The 21797-nt window shown below is 29.6% G+C and overlaps 3 protein-coding genes across 4 annotated transcripts; 2 read left to right on the top strand and 1 right to left on the bottom strand.

Annotated features, from left to right (window-relative positions):
* Positions 1-917: 917 nt before the first annotated feature.
* LOC130815844 (protein LURP-one-related 12-like) lies at positions 918-6421 on the top strand. Its single transcript, XM_057682348.1, has 2 exons — positions 918-1417; positions 5270-6421. Exons 1-2 carry the CDS (start codon positions 1178-1180, stop codon positions 5681-5683), a joined length of 654 nt encoding a protein of 217 aa, XP_057538331.1. The 5' UTR covers positions 918-1177; the 3' UTR covers positions 5684-6421.
* Positions 6422-7971: 1550 nt separating this feature from the next.
* LOC130815056 (uncharacterized) lies at positions 7972-21392 on the top strand. 2 transcript variants are annotated; one of them, XR_009042534.1, is made up of 6 exons: positions 7972-8312; positions 8450-8564; positions 8667-8787; positions 9314-10240; positions 11412-11667; positions 21288-21392. XR_009042534.1 is itself a non-coding variant. In XM_057681391.1 (5 exons), exons 1-5 carry the CDS (start codon positions 8212-8214, stop codon positions 11435-11437), a joined length of 1290 nt encoding a protein of 429 aa, XP_057537374.1. In that variant the 5' UTR covers positions 7972-8211; the 3' UTR covers positions 11438-14064. The 2 variants fall into 2 exon arrangements, 1 of the variants encoding a protein (XP_057537374.1); XM_057681391.1 differs by lacking the exon at positions 21288-21392 and having other exon boundaries at positions 11412-14064.
* Positions 15595-18481, bottom strand: LOC130815057 (blue copper protein-like). Its single transcript, XM_057681392.1, has 2 exons — positions 17982-18481; positions 15595-16533 (listed from the first exon to the last, which is right to left on the bottom strand). Exons 1-2 carry the CDS (start codon positions 18160-18162, stop codon positions 15896-15898), a joined length of 819 nt encoding a protein of 272 aa, XP_057537375.1. The 5' UTR covers positions 18163-18481; the 3' UTR covers positions 15595-15895.
* Positions 21393-21797: the final 405 nt, after the last annotated feature.

The raw sequence follows: 21797 nt of genomic DNA, 5'->3' as shown, positions 1-21797 counted from the left end.
GGTTGCTCGATCCATACGAGTTGCTTGATCCATACTTAATATACTTATAAAAGGTTAAATTTCAAAAATCAAAGAGACTCTTTTCTAGACCTATTAAGGTTTTTAGACCTATTAAATCCGGAGGGTCTGAGATGGATCTGAAAATTTTAAACCCTAATCTATAAAAAATAAATAGGTCTAAATTCAAGTCCAAATCTATAAAAAAGAAAAATAAATCAAAATTCAAGTCTGCCCGACCATCCCTAGGGTATCAGCTCTCAATAAAAAAAATACAGTCCCGTCATAAAACTACTACTTTTATAGATATTTGAACGTTTCAACACTTGTATACAAATATTAAATAAAGAATAAGTTTATTCTTTAAGACTACTTCTCCAAATGTCAACACTTTACCACTATTTTCTTATATAGAAAAATAATAACTGTCACGTTAATTTGGCGGCAAAAAGAGATAAGATAGACAATTCATTTATAACACCAAACATAAAGTTTCAACCACCTCACCAAAACAAACTATTTTGTCCCACTTACAACGCTTGCTTTTTTACGCAATCTAATGTATTAATTCAATCTTAAATATCTCTAATTATATATAATTTTTGTAATGACACGAATCAAACAATATCTCACCTGACTATGTTTTTAACTTATAGATTAAAAACTAATCGCAAATTAAGAGTGATGAATGAATAGTGCTAGTTTTGTAATGTTGCAACTAATATAAAACGGAGAAAGTAAATAACTCAAAATTTTGAAATAAGACAGTTTTATGCTGAAATTATTTTATTTGGATTGACCTTATGGACTTTTAATACATTAAAGTAATTACTTAACCATAAATTGATTCACTTGCTATTTTAAATTAAATAATTTTATTAATCTTAAAGTGATCATTTATAATATTAAAATAATAACTTACCATTTTAAAATAATCAATTAAAAAAATTGAATAATTTTATGACTTCTTCTCATTTACAGTGAGATGTTCTCATATGGGCTTACAAGACTTCTAATAAATAATAAATCATTCTCCTTAACTTAATTATTAAGTATTAAATTCATTAATACAACAATTAGAGGTATCCCACATTCTTTCTAGATCATATCATCATCATTATAAATATTTATTGTTATTGTTCAAATAGTTAGAATATTATTAAGAGAGAAAAAGAGAAAAATGTGTGATGAAGAAGAGAAGGTGATGAAGAAAGAAATAGTGGTAGAAGAAAGATATTGTTATGAGAAAGAAATAGAGTTAACAATCCATAAAACATCAATGTTTAGTCATGGAGATGGATTTCTTGTGTATGATTCAAAGGGTGATATCATCTTTCGAGTCGACTCCTATGCTCCCATTAAACATCGTCTCCTTCTTATGGATAGCTTTGGCAAGCCACTTTTGACTCTCCTTCCTAAGGTCCATTTTCTACTCTTCTTAATTAACATTTCTATTATTATTTTCCATTTTATCTAATTATTTATATTCTTTGTCTCATCTAATCTATCTATTTATTTTACATATTTCACCTCAAAAAAAATACATTGGTCTCAATCCAATTTGATATACTCAATGAGTTTTAATGATACAAAGATTAATATGTTCATGTTATATAATAAAATAGAAATGATAGTACATTTACTACATTTTTTAATATATAATTTTATTTTTTAAATTTTTATAAGAAAATTTTAAAATTTTAATTAAGTTGTGTATCCCATGTGTATTATCTAGTTTAATTTATAAATTCACGCTTCATATATTAAACTCTTCATGTTAATATTAAGTAATTAATTTAGGGTTTAATATTTAGAATTTGTAGTATTATACAATTTTATTTAATTTTTTGGGTTTCAGCCCAAATAAATTTATATGGAAGAATTTGTGTTGATAGAATAGATGTGCATTAATCTCATTTATTACTTTCGCAAAACTTAATTACTAAAATTTACAAAATCAATTATGAAATTAGGCATAAACTGATAAGAAATAATAAAAATGAAATAAATAAATCATAGATAAAAGGACATAAATAACATATATATAAAGATAATCAACAATATATTTCTGCAAATTTATTGTAAAGAATAAAAAAAATAGTTAAATTTATTCACCTGAATTCTGATGCACATATGATATAAACCCAGTTTATACTCATGATGGCCGACGATGGTTTATTTACATTTAGATAATAATAATAATAATAATAATAATAATAATAATAATAATAATAATAATAATAATAATAATAATAATAATAATAATAATAATAATAATAATAATGTAATTAAAATTCCATTACTTTTTTCTTGGTTTATGTTTCCGTAAGTACAATATTTATATATCAAAATAAATATGAATGTGATGTTGTTTTCAAAGGGATGGATCTTGAACAGAAAATAAATGAGAATAAATGTGATAGTGAAATTCTATTAATAAGAATTTATCTTATTGATTCTTTTAGTATGGTTTCAAATTATTTAATTTCTTGATATACATACATGCTTCAATAAATAAATAAATTTAGCTAACATTATTTTCTTGAGTTTTTTTCTTTTATTTTTTTTAAGACATAAGCATATATAGATCAGACAGTAAAATTGAGTAGTCACAATAAAAAGATGTATAATTTTATTTATCAATAAATAATAATTAAGGTATTTAGTTAAAAAGTTTTAAAATTTTCAGAATAGAGTGTTTGCATCAGCTAAATTCATGAGGTCATCAATTACTATTAGAAAAAGTCCAATAACGAGGTTTGAAATAACTAAAATAATACGGGCCTGAATTGCCCGCACAATTGTTAAGCGTTGTGTGATAAATTATACTTCTCGGATGATAAAATATTAAAAAAAATGCCTAAACCAATCTCATTTTTTCTTATAATTCCCACAGTAGTCCCAATAAAGTATTGGTAAACTATGAATATTTTAAATTTTAGAGTATGTTTGCCTAAAATAAACTCGATAATCAAATGACTTGCTATAGCAAGTTTAATTTTTTTTAAAAAATTAAAATAAAATGTTAATTTTTTCTTTAATTTTACATTAATTTTTTCACTTTATATTTTTAGTAAGTTACCTATTAATATCAAGTCATCCCGTTATCCGAGTTTATTCTAGGCAAATACCCCTAAAAATTGAATCATTCATGGTTAATTAATATGTGAGGTTATTATAGAAAAATAAAGAAAGTTTTGATTATTTAAGGTAATTTTTCCTAAAATATTTGTAACGTTTGACTTTTTAAATTTAATTATTTTATTTCTTGAGTCTTAGCCCAAATTTAATATTTGTAGTATTACAATTTTATTTTAGGAAAAATTGATATCAATAATCCAACCTTTCACCCATTCACTATAAATAATACTATTTTTGGATTATCATTTAATAAATAAAGTTTTGCCCTTAATTTGTTGTCAACATACTAATAGGGTATGCTGATAGCAAACTAAAACTAAAATTTGAATTATTATAAAATAAAAAATTATGCTGATATCAAACTAAGAGCAAAGGTTAGAATATTAAAAAAAATCCAAAGGTCGAATCATTTACGATGGATGGATGAAAGGTTGGATTATTAATATCAATTTTTCATTTATTTTATTGGGTGTAATTGTGAGTTTGATCATCTTGATAGCAAGAAGGAAATATTTCTAACTAGTATAGAAATTCGTACAATGCACGAACTTTTAGTATAAATTAATATATAGAATATAAATTTATTAATGATATATTATGTATTATCGTTATCAGATTCAAATATTTCCATTCAAACTAAATATAATTATCACTATAATAATATTGTTCATGTTACATAACATATAATTAGATGTGAATAATTATTCAAATCCTACATATTATATAACTTATGTAAAAACTATAAGAAATAAAATATAGATAATATATATATATATATATATATATATATATATATATATATATATATATATATATATATATATATATATATATATATATATAATAACTCAAAATATAATGTCAAATAACATTTAGAGGTTTTGAGAGCCCTCTTGCATACAATATTATCCATGCGAGAACTTATTTCACCTTTCTGATCACATGTAAGAATTTTCAGATGTTTTCTGCTAGTCACTCTAGAAACCGCAATATAAAATTATTTGTGACTAAAAATATGCTTAGGTAGGAACAAATCAACGTGTAATAATAATTGTCCAAACACACAAAGACAAAACAAAAAAATTGTCTTCTCATTACCTTTTTTAACAGAGATTTGAGACTATTTGATTGTCAATCATAATTTTACATCAATTAAGGCAGAACTATATAAATATGTAAATTAATAATATTGCATCAAGCAAAGTAATTTCATGGAAATCAAATATTTTTTTTGAATGAAAATATTATAATTTATATAGTATATTTTTGCATCAATCAATGCAGAAATATATAAATTAGAATATTATTTTTAAATAAAAGCCAAATTATGTATTATTGACCATATTTAGCATCAATCTCAGCAGAATAATAGAATTTAGTAGTTTATTATGTATTAATATCTCAATATAAGTATTATATATTATATACTATTTTTTTACATCAATTAATGCAGAATTATAGAAAGCAAAATATTATTCTTGAATGAAAATCAAATAATTTATTATTGACCACATAATTGAACGATCAAGGACTAATAATAGAAATTAGTAGTTCATCAATATATATTAATATCTCAATCAATTTTTATTGTGTGATTTAAGGTGTACGATGGCTTAATTTAGAGTAAAAATAAATAAATTAGCAAAAAAGTGGCCTTGTAAGCAAAAATATCACCAAGTAGGCATATATATCAAATAAAATCAATTCATTTGTCAAAGTTATTCTGAAAATGACATTTGTCATTTGCAGTCTTTTTAATAGATTGTATGATTGTTGAATCGGAGTAAGTAATTAATAGAGGGTGTAACATTTAATATTTGTAGTATTATACGACTTTATTTTATTTATTAGGTCTCAGCCTAGATTTTTTATGTTATAATTGGCAACTTTAATTTTATTTAAAATGTAAATTTGACTTACATTTAATATTTGACAAATCAATAAAATTTAATTTTTAATTTGATTCAATTCTATCAATGTTTTAAAAGGAGACAAATTTACAAATTTTTGTGAATAACTTTTCATACCTTATTATTCTCTAATTCTTTCTTTATAATTTCATAATTTAAATCAACAAATTTTCTTTATTTTTAAACAATATTTGAATCAACCATCCTTTGTTTTAAATTAGAGGCCAACACTTCATCGTAGGTGGGAAGGATTCTTGGGGGAGAAATTAAGCGATCAACATCAATCACCCATCTTTTGCATATGGAAATCAACGATGATCGGACGGTCAAACGTGATGGTTGAAGTCCACAATAAACCCCATGGAAGGTACCACATTGAAGGATGTTTTAGTGAGAGAAGGTGCAGTATATATCATGCACCTTCAGATGACGACACGTCAAAAATTTCAGTGGCTGAGATAAAACGAAAAGTGGAGCCCACAAAAAAAATAGTGCTAGGAAGAGAAGTTTTCAGTCTGATTCTAAAGGCTGGGTTTGATGCTGCTTTTGCAATGGGATTGGTTTTAGCACTTGATAGAATACATGGTGATGACGTTAATTGCCATATGGATTGTCACAAAGACATTGGTACATAGCAATATTTAGGTGGGAAACTTTGGACTGATCTCATACACCTTTATTTGTTCAGTGACATGTCAACTTGCACTTTTAATGATACACGGAAAGTGTAAACACTGCAAGTACTTGATAGAACGAGATTGTTTTCATTGTCAAAATACGTTTAGGAAATATCATATCGTAGCATCGAACTTTCATAAAACGTTAATAGTATCATTTTTGTTAGATTTTTTCACATGATAGCATCTAATTTTTGCCTTATCTAACTACCGTAGCATTTTTCATTAAATTCTTGTCAATTTTCATTTAATTCACCATTTTGATGTTTTCATTCTTATTGAGTGTTGGTTGTTAGTCTTTATAATTTGCTCTAAACCATTTTTATGCTTTCAAATGTTTAATTTACAATTTTTGATGTTTAATTCACCGTTTAAGAGCGTTGATGAATTAAACAGTTAAATTAAACGTCAAAATGGTGAATTAAACATTTAAGAGCATAAAAATGATTTAGGACAAATTCTAAAGACAAAAACCAACATTTAATAAGGGTAGAAACATCAGAATCGTAAATTAAACGGAAATTAACAAGAATTTAACGGAAAATGCTATGACAGTTAAATGAGGTCTAAATTGGATGCTACCATGTAAAAAAATCTTACAAGAGTGCTACTACTAGCGTTTCATGAAAGTTCGATGCTAACATATGGAATTTTCCAATACATTAATAATAAAATTAAGGAAAAATTGTCCATAATACTCTCATCTATCGTCTATTTGATGTGAATAATTCATACTATTAATTAAATCTAAATAATTCAACCCTTATATATTATGGACTTGCTCGATACAACGTTAGTTGTATAGGTAGTTGTTAGAGGTCTAATTTAGTGGTCGTAATTTTAGATAGCTTTTGCTTTACAATAATCAATTATATAATCTTTAGCACCATCAATTTTTCTAATGAAAGAACTAATTTTAGTTTTCTTTAACTTAATTTACATTAATTAAACCTTATAATTTAATCATACCATCACTTCCTCATCATATTAACTCATTCTTGTTTCGTTTTAAATAGCTATATTTACTTTTTTACGAAAACAAATACCTTATTTTGATCATATTTATGTTAAATTACGCATAATTAAAAATTATAAAAGATAATATTTTAAAAGTATACGATTAAACTATTTAAACGATATCCGACTTGACAAAATTTTTCTTTATATAATAGCTGCAATATATAAAACATACTTGAATGATGAATATTGACAAATACCATAATATAGCACGCAAAGTTGGTGATTGAAACCTTAAAAAAATGTGCTCTTGGTAAAATAGCTTATTGAAAAATGTTATCTTATTTTGGCTTAAATAAATTGTGAGATGGTAAAAACATCTAAATGCTAGTAGGAACTTAGTTCGTTAAAATAACTTATTATTGTGATTGTGAATCAATTATTTTTCAACAAGTTTATTCTATCAGTGTGATCAAAATTAGCTGGTCAAATCGATTGATAAAATATGTTGGTCAAATAAACTGACCAAATAAGCCACTCCAATCGTCTAACTATAGGTTATTATGCGTATGATAAACAACCTTACATTCTCAAAACCAATCAATCTATACTCAATGATTTTAAATAATTGCCACAATATTTATATTCATGTCATACAATATACTATTTTGAGCTTTAATATCTTTAATTACACATAATTTAAAATCATAAAAATTAAATATTATGAAAATATACTTTAAAATAAACCAAATAATATTCAACTTTACTGTAAGGAACTAAATTAATCCAACCAAAAATTAATAATCAAATTTTAAAATTTTCTGCCAATTATTTTAACTTTTAAGAGTGTAAATTGAAGGAGTATTCCACAATAAAAACATCAAAAATTAGAGTGAATAATAAAATATTATAAAAACATTAATTTTTTTAACAATAATACAAGCTTTTAATTAATAAGGGTAAAGGTAATAAACACTTTTAGTATCCCGCACAAGGTAGAGTCAGTGTGAGAGGTTTTTTACTAAAAGATGCAAACTATACCTGTTCCCCTTAAAAAGGTGGTAAAGAGGATGTGCGCAGTCAAGAAACCCTCAGCTGATACTTATATCCAGTAAACCCTCAACATGCAAATGCCGCATCCATTAATATAAACTTTTAATTAATCATCCATAATTTCGAGAAAAATCAATCATGTTTAAAAAAAAGGAAAAATAAATCATCTTCCTCCCCATGTGTTTTGTCTACTATACCCTCAGAAGTTATTGTCTACTTAGCCAAAAAGCATGAAAGCAACAGGAGATTGAAGTGGAGAGCAAGAGAGAGAAGTTAAGAACAAAGAGCTAAGAAGGTGCACCAAAAGGGGAACCCCCAACCCCAAATGTATCGAATAACTTCCTTATCAGTCTTTCCTTTTCTTCCTCTCTCTTTCTTCTTACTGTGTTCACCTCAGCAACAACAGCAAAGCAACTAAATTGAAAGCTTAATTCATCTTTCAATTAACCAAAACAAAATCAGCTTACAAACACAAGATGCCTAGACCTGGTCCTAGACCATATGAGTGTGTTAGAAGAGCTTGGCATAGTGATACACTCCAACCCATTAGAGGTTCTATTATTCAACAAATTTTCAGGTTTCTGGGTCTTTCTATTTCTACTCATTTTTCTTAAAGATTCAATCTTTTGTCCTCATTTTTATTCAATATTCAATCTTTTGGGTTTTTTCACTGATTTGAAGAATGCCCACTTACTAATTTTGTTTGTTTTTCAGAGTGGTTATTGAAGCTCATAGTTCTGTCACTAGAAAGAACAGAGAATGGCAAGAGAAATTACCTCTTGTTGTGTTCAAAGCTGAAGAAATTATGTATTCTAAAGCTAATTCTGGGGTAAAAATTTGTTGGGTTTTTGTGGGTTTTTAGTATTTTTTGTATCTTGTTCTATTGACCTGAATTTTGAGTCTATTGGGTGTACATTGCTTGATTGATTAGGCTGAGTATGTAGATCCTGAGACACTTTGGGAAAGACTTAATGATGCTGTTGACACTATTATTAGAAGAGATGAGAGTACTGAAACTGAAACTGGTCCATTTCTTCAACCATGTATTGAAGGTAGCTCTTTTTTTATATGTTTCTTAATGATTGCTAGTTTTTTGGATCTTATGTTCAAGTAATCTTTGGTTCTTGAGCTTTTTTCTTCTTTATTATGTGTGCATTTGTGATAAAATTTAAACATTGCGATATGCAGTTGAAATTTTGATGATTTTGAAGTAGTTCTTATCACTACCTAAAAATGTTGGCCGTATTTGTTGGCTTTAAAGCTAGCTGAAAAGGCTAACTATTTATGGGTATGTTTGGTAAATTTAGGTTATTAGGTATTGTCATGTTGGTTATTTATCAGAGAAAAAGTGAATTAACAAGCTAAACGCTAACAAAAATCTAACTGAAGTAACTTTTTTATTTTGATTTAAAAGTCAGCTTTTCAGGTAGTTTAAAAGCCATTACCAAATACTTTTTTTGGCTGATTCACCGACCAACAAGTGAAAAGCCCACATAAGCTTGTGGGAGTGCCCTATTCATTGTGTATGGGCTGTTGTCAGCAAAGATTAACCCTTCCCCATGTAATTCTGTTGTTCAGCTGCCCTTGTATTAGGATGTCATCCTGTTAAAGCGTCGCGTAGCCAGCGGAATAGTAATCCGAGGAGTTATCTCAACCCAAGACTCCAAGAACATTCTCAGGCAGCAGCACCTGCTTTTCCCGATAATACGAATTACCACAGATCACCTCCTCAACCACCAAATCATTCTGGCAGTCCATTAAATTTGTCGAGATCAACGATGGGGAGTCAGGCTACTACATCTTCGATTTCAGGCAGTCAAATGGTGTCCAGTCCCAGCTACATTGCTACCCAAACTGGCCCTTATCCTCAACCTAAAATTCCTGGGCCCAGGCCTTCCCTGGTTATGGAATCAAACTCTTTGTTAAACTTTGGTTCTGTGAATACATTGTATTATGGTAGTCAAATTCAGAATGTAGAACCCCATTTTGGGTATAGGCCGCCTCAAAAATCAAATCAAGTGAGTGTAATTTTTGGCACACCCGTGGGCTGGCAAAGAGCACAGCCTACTTGTATTACCGAGACAAGGAACCTACTACTTGATGAAAATGTGGATTCTACCGCTGAAAAGAATGGTCAAGTGACATGCGTTGTCAGCCGTGAAATGGCTGATGAAACGGATTGTGATTTATCTTTACGATTGGGTCCTTCCGACCCAGGTACAAGTGTTGGAAGGGGTTTTGGTTGTCTGTCCACGGATGATGGTTCAAGTAGTTATGTTCAATGCAGCTCTAAGAACACAGAAATATGTTTCTTTCCAAGCCACATCGGTAATGGTCCCTCCGACTGCAGCGACCATAGACTGGAACAGAAGAGTCGGGTTTTGGATATAAATGCAGCTCTAAGAAAACGGAAAGCTCCTGATCAGTCCGAGTTAGAGGATGGAAATGTTCAATGGCTTCGAGAGTTCCAACCTAACAGTTTTCATGGTCAATATAGATGGCCAGGTTTGTAACACATTCTTTAGCAAATACAATAAAAAAAATTTTTCTATCAATGCAAATTATGCTCTTATCTTGGCGCTGTTGCTAAATTTTGCTTGTTACTTATAAGTTAATAGCGTTAACATTCCAATATAGTTATCAGAATCTGTTACAAGCTTATTTATGTACAATAGTACTCCATTCTTACTCATTGTATAAGTTGTTTGTATATAGCATTTGATCCATGAAATAAATTAGCTCGGATATATTTCATTATAGGGATTCTTTCATTCAGACTAGGTCTTTGACCGTAGTGGGTAGAGTGCATTTCTAGTTTTTGAGTTTTGAATCGTTCTTGAGGTTTTGTTGTCAAATTGTGGTAGGAGGTAGTAGCTAGGGATGAAAATTCAGTTTGAATTGGACCCTAGTCCGACTCGATCCGAGAAAAATAATCCGATTCGAATCCGAGGAAAAGTTATCTGACTACGACTTTACGATTCGAGTCCGAGTTAGAGATGGACTGGAGTGGGACCTTATTAAAAATCCGACATTCTGAACCGACTCTGACCCTGAAGAAAATCCGACTTTGAATTTGACTTTTACCCTAATATTTTATTTCCTTTAAAACTCTAGACATTTGACGTGACTAATTCAAGCTCTTTCATACTAATTGTAATTTTCGAATTTCGATTTTGGAAAACTACTTGGTATTTTTTTTAGATTAATCAATCAAAATACAACAAATCAGATCAAGAGAAATAAAATACGTCAAATCAAAATGCGAGAAAATTTTGTTACTATTTTTCTTGTTAAACTTGAATTTAAAGTACATATTTTTTTGTTAAATTGTATTTAAAAAATATATTTTGTTAATTTTGTATGCTTTAAAATCATTAGTAGAATATCACAACGATAAAGTTTGATAAAAATCCGACTCCATTGGAGGTCCGAGAGTCCGAGTCGGGGCAAACTTGGAGTATGCATAATCTGACTCTGAGCGGAGGTGGACTGAAAAAAAGGTCCGACTATTATCCGAAGCAAAGTTGGAGTATGTATAATCCGAGCCGAGTCCGACCCATTGCCATCTAAGCTTAATCATAGTTAGATTATAGGGAAGTGATTAGTCTTGTAAGCGGTAAGATATATTATGAGCTTTTTAAGTAATGCTAAGGTGGTGGTCGAACTCCAACTGCAGCGTCAACAAGCCTGGTCTTCTTCTGACCATGTCCTCTTAACAATATAATGGAAGGTGGCCCATCTGGGCCTTTCCACCTTGTCACTACCCAGAAACATTTTCCCAGAACTGGTGGCCAGCAGCGAGGTATTCTGTACAAACTCCATAACAGTAGCAGCTCCATCTCCCTGCAAGTCCAGCCCGTTCTTGCATTCTCTACTGCATCCGCAATGGTACATGTATATCAAGGCAACGTCGTACATGACTACAAAGCGAGGTATTCTCTAGTCTTAATTATTAGTTTGAGCACAATTCGTCATGTAGTTGTTGCCTTGTTAGTGATACCCACTCGATTCGTGCCCAATATGGATATACATCTATCCCCACCCCCAATTCTTAATTGAATATGATAATGTACTTCAAGGAATTGATCTATGTTTTTTTTTCGATTACTCTTACAGTCCGATAAAAAGTATTATCTCTATTTCTGATGAAATTCCGTTGATTTGTTTTGGCTTATGTAGTCTATCTTATAGGTTGCGATAAAAGATTTGGCATTGTTGTATGCCCTAAAATTGATTAAGAATCTTGTTTCCACACAGACTCAGAAATATGTTCAATAATTCAAGTTTTGTTCAATTTGACCGTTTTGGATTTTCTATGAATGGATGTGAGAATACGGGTGATCTCTACCATATCCTTTTCTTTCATATCAAATGCTTTCAATGTGAATATGTGATAATGACTGAAAACATACAATATAGACCATTTCAAACATGCCCTAAACAAAATTGACGATATTTAAGTTCTAGATTCGAAACAGTTAAGACAAGTGAACCCTAGAGTTATCTAGAAAAAATGATTCCATCCCGGAAGCGACCCTAATGGGAGTGGAGGAGTCAAATCCCTGACTGCAAGTAAAAAGAGTAACATGTTTGCAGAGGACTATTGATAGTTCATTGGTAGATGTTAATTGTCCTGTCCTGACCCACACAAACTGTTTTATGGTAATAATGTAATGTGACAACATAATCCATCCAACTTTGTACTTGTTTGAAAATATCAAACATGTTTTACTTCTTGCTCTCTTTTTTAAGCACTATTTTCTTTGTCCCACTAAATGTGCTCTAAATATGTTTACTAAGCAAACCAAAACAAGTAAAAAAATGATAAAAATGTATATTTTATGGTGTGTGTAGGGATAAAGATATAAGTTTAAAGCCTGAATAAAAATTAAAGAAAAAATGTAAATCATAACTAAAATAAAAATTGAGGCAAATTTAATAGAACGAACTAAAAAGGAAAATGAGGCAAACTTTGTTGGAAGGGGTATTTTGCTATATATTCTAATCCTGTGCCCTTAATTTGGCCTTAGCGACAATTAGTGGAAAACTTAAGAAAAGTGGGTAAAATAGTATGGAGTGTTATGGAAAATAGGAAGAAAAGAGTAAAAGTGATGAAAAGATAAATTAAGTGTGTGGATGAAACTTAAAAATAAGTGTAAATCATGATAAAAATAGAAAAAAGACTGTAATTAGAGGCGTTCAATGGGGGGGTGGAGTTATATTTTAACGAGTCATTAACAGGTCGAGTCAGTAACGGGTCAGATCATTAATGAGCCTTGGTGTTAAGGGTCGGGTCGGATAACTACACGAATTGGTTGCGAAAAAATTTTACCGCTTTTTTTAAAATATTTTTATATGATATTATTATATACATAGGTGAGTTAACCCAACGGGCCATAAAGTAGAATAAAAAAAACTATTATATGAACATTTAAAATACAGGTCAAAGTGGGTTGGGTTTAAACGGGCATTGTCCCGACTCGATCCGCCTGCCCTGCCCTGTTAAACACCTCTAACTGTAATTAAGCTAAAATCTTCCTAAAATACTCACCAACCTAAAATATCTTAACTAATATTCTTTAGAATATTTAAAATATCACAATATTCCTCAACATCCCCGCAAGTAGTCAAGTTGGAGCATGAAGATGACAAATGCCTAACTTGTTAAGGAGAAAAGTAAACTGACTATGGCCTAGAGCCTGAGTGAAGATATCTGCCACTTTACTATGAGTAGAAACATGAGAAGGATGAAAGATACCATCACCATAGCATCATGAAGAAAACGATAATCAACTTCTATATATTTTGTCTGTTCATGAAACACTGGATTTTGAGCAAGATGTAAGGCATATTGACTGTCACGATACAAACTAATAACTTTTGGGTGTCGCAACTCGCACACCTTAACTTTGAAGCAAACCCTTTAACCATTTTAGTTCATAAGTAATACATGTTTGTTCTATCTTGTGCTTATTCTCATATCTTCAATGGCTTCAACTTACATGGAGGAACATTCTTGAATATGACCGTTACCTTTGGAGTGAAATCTCCAAGATCAAGCCAAATGATGATACAACAGAGAGAGTATGATATTAACTCAACTATTAATTAGCCTCGCCACCTTCATGAAGAAAACAAAAAATTATAGGATTCTTTTGAACAAAGTTTTAAAAACGACTAATACTTACGTCCTCTTTAATGATGCAACTACTCCACATCATGCTCAAAAACATTAGTATTATTTATCTTTTTAATATACACCCAATTATATACTAAAAAACATATTTTGATTTATTCGAAAAAAGTTACCCCAATGGACTATTTTAACTCAACTAATAATAGGGAATATTTTGAGTATATTGAACAAATTTTCCTCAAGTAAATGGATCTTATTTATATACTATATATCACATTATATATTATGAGTTGAGCCACAAAAACACTTAATTTGCAAATTAGTACTTATTATAACAAAAAAATAAAATAAAATAAAATACGTATACCCTAATAGTTAAGCTACTACATCGATTTTCTAGCAATAATATCAAATAAGAAACTTGTCAATCTTCTCTTCATAGGAAATTTTGTCTCAATTCATAAATTTGTAATTTGCCTTTGTGAGGATTGAACACAAGTTAAGTTTAATGTGTGGAAGATAAGATAGTTCAGTATCAAGCTATGTCATAATGTTTTTATTTAATACTTTGTTTATTGATTATTAACATCTATAATTACAATAATTAAAACGCAAAAACTTGGGATAGACCGTCCCATGCGTCTTATTGGGCCGGCCCAATTGTATGTACTTTTTTAACCATTTTCACATATTAAAATGTCAATTTCAAGAGCTAAAAGACCAATTCAAAAACTTAAAAGACCAATTTTAAGGATTTGAAATTGACATTTTAAGTTATGGAATTTGTCAGTTTTAAGTCTTAAAAGGTCAATTTTAATACTTAAAAAACCAATTTTAAGACTTAAAAGACCAATTGCAGGATATTAAATTCTCATTTCAACTTTGAAATAGAATGACTCAAACATTAAAATTGATATAAAAACTTTAATTGACCTTTTAAGTCTTAAAGTTGTATTTTTAAGTCTTAAAATTGTCCTTTAAGACTTAAAATTAGTATGTCAGAATATTTAAAAAAATTATTGGATCTGGGCCAATTGCACGGCTAAGGTCGTCTCACAACAGATTAACTGTAATCAAATAATGATGTGCACAATTACACATGCACGGAATTTAAGTGTACTTTAAGTTATTAAGCACTAATTAATATTCCTAATAGATAATTTTAATTTTCTTGTGAGTTTTTTCTATGATTATAAATCTCATAATTTTATAAAATTTTTTAATTTTTTATTTTTCTATATGTTTTTTTTATAATGCTTTGCTTGTGTGTTTATTTGACTAATTTTATATTTTTTTGTTTTTGAGTTGATTAAAATTGTGGGTTTATTTACTAAATTAACTTTTGTTTTGTTATAGTATGACTTTCGATTGTATGGGCCTAAGAGGATCTTAAGTTGTAGGTTTATTTACTAAATTAACTTTTGTTTTGCTATATATAAAGATAGTCTCTTGATTTAAATTTTGTTATTAGTGATTTTTGCATTAAAAATTTCTCTTAGAGAAATCTTATTAGATTTTATAATATATATTGTGGCATACATGAATTATTATTGATATAAAATTTTTAATCTATGTTTCATAGTTCCTTCGTTTTGTTTTTGATATATCTAAATAGTGACATTTGTTATATTAAGATTGCTAAGTAAAATAAAATCCAAGAGTCACGTGGTTATGACTCATAATTTATTTTTCACACCAAACCCTTCAAATCTCAAGTCTGGCCTTACGGGTAGAGTATAAGTTTGTAATATTGATGATCCAAACAATTGGAGGGAACATTATATAGGAAAATTATATGCATTATGAAAAGAAAATAAAATTGTTTTGTATGAAGTACAACTATGATTGTGACAAAAAAATTTAGTAATCTGGAGCTAGCCAGTAGCCACCAAAAAGAATGTGTACTTTAAAGTTCAAACAACAAGCAATCTGATATTATTTCAATTGTACAACAAACAATTAACATCAAAACTAAAAATTGGGTAAAAAAAAAACTCAAAAAATAAAGAATAAAAAATTCATCACTACATCATAAAAGCTGCAATAACAACAGACACCAAGCTCAACAAGCTAACACCAGTGGAACTGCCAAAATTTCCAGCGGGAGAAGATGGCGCAGGGGTTGTGGGACTGCCTGAGGGGGACAAAGGAACGGTGTCAGGGACTGGAGGACTACCGGTGGCTTCACTAGTAGGAGTGGGGGCCCCACCAGTAGGGGTAGAAGCTCTACCAAAAGGGGTGGGAGCGGTGGCGGGAGTAAGGGCCCCACTGGTAGGGGTAGGGGCTTCACTGAAAGGAGTGGGGGCTACAATGGAAGGGGTAGGAGCGGCGGCAGGGGTGGAGACACCACTAACTGGGGTGGGAGCCGAGGCAGGGGTAGTAGGAGCAGAGACAGGGCTGATGACTTTACGGGCAGGGGCAGGGGCAGGAGCGGAGGCGGGGGTGGTGGCTGAAGAGCCGGTGACCACCACAGAGAGCTTTTGGTTGGCGCCACAATGTCCGGGTAGGGTGCAAATGAAGTAGTGGGTCCCGGCGGTGGTGAGAGTGATGGTGGCAGGGGAGGTGGTTTGGATTTGTCCAATAGTGTTGGTGGTGCCACATGCATCAAAGTTTGCTTTGTTCACTTGGCCTACTGTGTGAGCTCCGGCAGCAAAATTAAACACTGTAAATTCAACAATTTATTTGTTAGAAAAAATATGCCCCTTTCGATTTCTATTACAATGATCTGATGAAGTATGATCTATGCTGTAGTAATTAAGATGTCATTATTAATTAAAGTAATTAATTAATTAATTTGTTTAAGGTTGGTCTTGAGTGTGATACTTAAATCAATAATAAATATTTAGGAGTAGTAAATAAAAAGTAACTAAAATAGCATAAGTATTCTTAAAAGAATAAAATATACAAAAGAAAGAAAGGCAAAAGTGAAAATAATGCAATAAAGCCTAATGCCACTATAAGATTCCATATATTGTGCAAGTACATAGGCAGCTCAGGCTCCATTATTGAATTGTCCACCAACTCACATTAATGTCATTCAACATCAATTAGTAATTTTTTTTATTTTTTTTTGAGTGATATTTAGTGGCAAATCCAAAAGGTATCAATGAGGTATTTAAAATAGTAATCCTTCAAAGTGGCATATATATATATATATATATATATATATATATATATATATATATATATATATATAAATATAATATTTTACCATTTGCTTGTTATTAGATAATTTTTAATAATTTCAACATTCAGTATGAGGGATTAGTGCAAAATAAATGATATTTAAACTACTTTCCGGAGAGGAATGATGCGTAAGATGATTATATCGAAGTATTTATTTGCTGAAAATAAATGACTTTAGTTAATTATCAACATATAAAAGCAATATAATTATACACCAGTAAATAAATAACGAATGAGGTTATTTTAATCAGATAACTAATAAATAAAATTATTAATAACAATTTATTTTCACATTTCCATATATCACAAGAGAGGACATATTTTGACATTACTTCTATTATAAAAGCTATAATTTATTTAGAGCTTATATTATGTATTCATTAGAGTTATATAAATCATTTACTGATTATTTGAAAATTGACTATAAATGATTTGATAAAATAATCTAACATCTACTACACATTTGTTCAGAGCTAATAACACAAATTCTTGTGAGCTACGTTCTCTTTGAGAGACCATTTCTAATTAAATCGGTTCATTATATATTTTTTAAAATATTATAAGTAGGTATTAAGAATTATGTAAATATACATTTAAGATATTAAAAATAGGTATTAAGAATACGGTAAATAAGTATTAAGGATAATGTAAGTAGGCATTAAGAATATGGTAAGTAAATATTGATCATTAATGGGATGGGCTTGAGATATGTCTCTCAAAGAGACGGTCTCTTAAGAGACTAGCTGGTAATAGGTAGGAGTATGCTATCAACAAATTAAAGCAAATCTAAAATTATTCACGACGAACTAAATTAGATACAATTATTGGATTATTAGAAAATAATTTTAAGATAGATTATTCACATCGGAACGAGTAAAATATTGAATTATTAAATATAGGAATTAGAAGAAGATAAATAATTACCGAGAGCATCACCAACTTGAAAGGTTTGTTGAGAAGCCCAATTAGAGTAAAAATTAGGTTGTGAAGGAATAGTCCACCCAGTATTACCACCAACAGTGTATGTTGCTGCTGAACAAATCCCAATAAGTGTAGCAATCACCATGGTTACTGTCAACAAAACTGCTTCATTCTTTCCCGCCATTTTTCGTGTGATTTCTTTAAGTTCTTTGATCACCCCCTTTTTCTGATAATTTTTTTTTTGGTGTGTTAAGCGATCTAAAGTGGTGGGATGATGATGAGCAAAATATGGAATGTGTGATTGGTATTTATAGCAAAAAAGGGTAAGAAAAAGTAGGCAAAAACCGTGTAGTGGAATTATGATTGTTCTTCAGTTGTTCAATTCAGAGTTGGAGAAGTCTTAGTTGGTTAGGTTTAGCGGTGTGTTGTGAAATGTGAATTTGTTGGTTATGTAGAAGTATGAAGAGTCTAATACGGATATAAGTCAAAACATCTTTTTTTTATCGACTCGTTTTTTCTAGATTTCAAATGTTCAAACTAGTCAAAATTGGTGGAATATTAAAATTCAAAAAGACTTTTAAAATTTATATATAAATGGATCTTCTGTTTTTTCATAAATTTAGATTCGAATCCATTTAAGTCATGACTTGGTCATCTAATTAAAAACACTATTATTATTATTATTATTATTATTATTATTATTATTATTATATTGTGGAATATATAGCATAGTAATATGGTAACTGAGTAAATTTGTACATATGTAGTGATAATATGTTCGGTTCACTCTTTAGTAGCATTCTTAATTCACCACGTTCCATTGCAAGATTTTTATTTCAATATTATCTTTAATTATAAAAATTCATGTAGAAAATATAGCAAATATATATATATATATATATATATATATATATATATATATATATATATATATATATATATATATATATATATATATTATTTTTAACAATTATATATATTGAGTACTCAATCTTACCTTATTTTTGTAACATTTAAAAAATTAATAATTTAGAACGAGATAATTTAAAAGAATTATTAGTATAAGAGCTACCTCGAGTTTAAGAAGATCATCAAGTTTGGATCTAAATGCAAATAAATATACATGATATAAATATTCTCAATTTAATCCTTCTTCCCCTTTTTCTTTTATTTTGGTTCATAAAAACTAAACCCTTATTTTCTTAGTCACTCAAAATAGACCTAGGAAAATTTGATCCGACCCAAAAATGAACCCGAGATCGGCCTGACAAAACCCAAACCCGAACGACCTGAAAGCGACTTAACCCGAAACATGACCGACCCGATAATTACCCGACCGAAAAGGACCCGGCCTACAACAGATCCGACCGACCCGATTTGACAGATGCAATATCAATTTTTAGAGTAATCTCAATGTTAGAATCATTTCAAATAAAATTTTAGTTTTCAAAGTATCTTAACATATTGAGTATATCACTTGATCCCTAAAACTCATCAATAGATCTCAAAAAACATGCATTTAGCGTCTTTTTATCCATCGTAATTATTTTTTTTAAGAAAAAGACATTATAATCATCTTAATTGAATACATATATCTTGTTACATCAGTCAAATGAGTTTTTAATTCTTTTACATTTCAGTAATCAAATCGATGTAATTTATAAGAACATTATGCACATTTGAACGAGCTTTTCAGATTAGGAATGCCGCTACCCTAAATTATAAAAAACATATATTATAAGTCGAAATACGTACTTAGTTATTTGTATATATTTCTAACATGAAAATGAGGAAATGAGAAGATATTTAACTTTTATGAAGTGCGTATCTTACAAGTCTTTCAAAATAAGTATTAATTTCCCTATTTTTCTAACACTTAAATGAACCTGACATACCAACTATTTTTTGAAAATCGTACATCTGATTTCTCTAGTGTGACACGTATCTCACAAATCCAACTATACATAGAGATTTAAAGTTTAAAACACGAGCGTCGCAATTGTTGGTTTCTTATAACTTGAATTTAATCACATAAGGCTTTAATATTGTGTTAATTGATATATGGATTAATGTCGGAGGGATGAGAAATAGCTTTTTTTATTAAAAAAAGTTTCATAAATAATAAAAAATGGTTTTATAAGTCATAACCAGTTGGTTCAGACCGACCGACCTGAAACATAGAGTGACCCCGATCCGAAAATGACCCGATCCGAAAATGACCCAACCCGAAAATAACCCGACCGAAATTGCGATTTTAAGGGTTTTTAAGCGTTTTTAGCACTTTTGCGTATAAAGTAGCTCAAATATGGTTTTTTTTGCACGAAACATTGGCACGCAACACTATATGGTTTATATTATTGTGTTGAAATGGTTAGAATTGAAAATCATAGTCATGTGCTTGGAATTACGTGATACGTTGCGATTTTAAGGGTTTTAAGCGTTTTTGGTACTTTCGCGCATAAAGTAGCTCAAACTTGGTTTGTTTTGCACGAAGCATGGAACACAACACTATTTGGTATATATTTTTGTGTTGAATTGGTTAAAATTGAAAATCATAGACATGTGCTTCGATTAAGTGCAAAGTTGCGATTTTAAGGGTTTCTAAATGTTTTTGGTACTTTCGCGCATTAGGTAGCTCAAACTTGGTTTGTTTTGCACGAAACATGGCACGCAACACTATTTGGTATATATTATTATGTTGAGATGGTTAGAATTGAAAATCATAGTCATGTGCTTGGAATTACGTGCTAAGTTGCGATTTTAAGGATTGTTAAGCGTTTTTGGCACTTTCGCGCGTTAAGTGGCTCAAACTTGGTTTGTTTTGCACAATACTTGGTACACCACAGGATTTGGTATATATTATTGTGTTTAAATATTTAGAATTGAAAATCTTAGTCATGTGCTTGGAATTACGTTCTAAGTTTCGATTTTAAAGGTTTTTAAGGTTTTTTGGCACTTTCGCCATAAAGTAGCTCAAACTTGGTTTGTTTTGCACGAAACATGGCACACAACACTACTTGGTATATATTATTGTGTTGAAATGGTTAGAATTGAAAACAATAGTCATATGCTTGGATTTACGTGCTAAGTTGCAATTTTAAGGGTTTTTAAGCGTTTTGGCACTTTTGTGCATTAAGTAGCTCAAACTTGGTTTGTTTTGCACAAAACATGACACGCAATACTATTTGGTATATATTATTGTGTTGAAATGGTTAGAATCGTAAACAATTATCATATGCTTGGAAAAACATGCTAAGTTGCGATAGGGTTTTTAAGCGTTTTTGGCACTAACATCTATTTTTCTCTTAGTGTTTTCGACAAGATAATAGCGTTGATTGCTGCTACTACATTCTCAAATATATGGACGATCTCTTACAAGCCGTGAAGAACGTTGGAGTGGAATATATTGATGCCGTAAGTATTTTTTATGTTTTTAATTTATAATATTATATATTTACTATTGGTAAAATCTAATGTTTATGTATGATATAAACTTTTTTAATTATTTCATATAATATTATAGGTTTTATACGACAATCTAAGGGAAACACGCACTTTAAGAGATGGGGGCATGACCGAATTGAAAGACAAGATTGTCGTGTATCTTGATAATTTATGTGTTTGGTAATTAATATAAATAGTTTGGATTTATGACTTTGTATGTATATATATATACATATATATATATATATATATATATATATATATATATATATATATATATATATATATATATATATATATATATATATATATATATATATATATATATATATATATTTGTTTATTACGTATTATATTTGATCGAGAGTGTATATT

The sequence above is a fragment of the Amaranthus tricolor genome, chromosome 6 (assembly GCF_026212465.1).
Source record: "Amaranthus tricolor cultivar Red isolate AtriRed21 chromosome 6, ASM2621246v1, whole genome shotgun sequence".
In the NCBI taxonomy this organism is placed as follows: Eukaryota; Viridiplantae; Streptophyta; class Magnoliopsida; order Caryophyllales; family Amaranthaceae; genus Amaranthus; species Amaranthus tricolor.
This window is presented reverse-complemented; position numbering and strand designations above follow the sequence as displayed.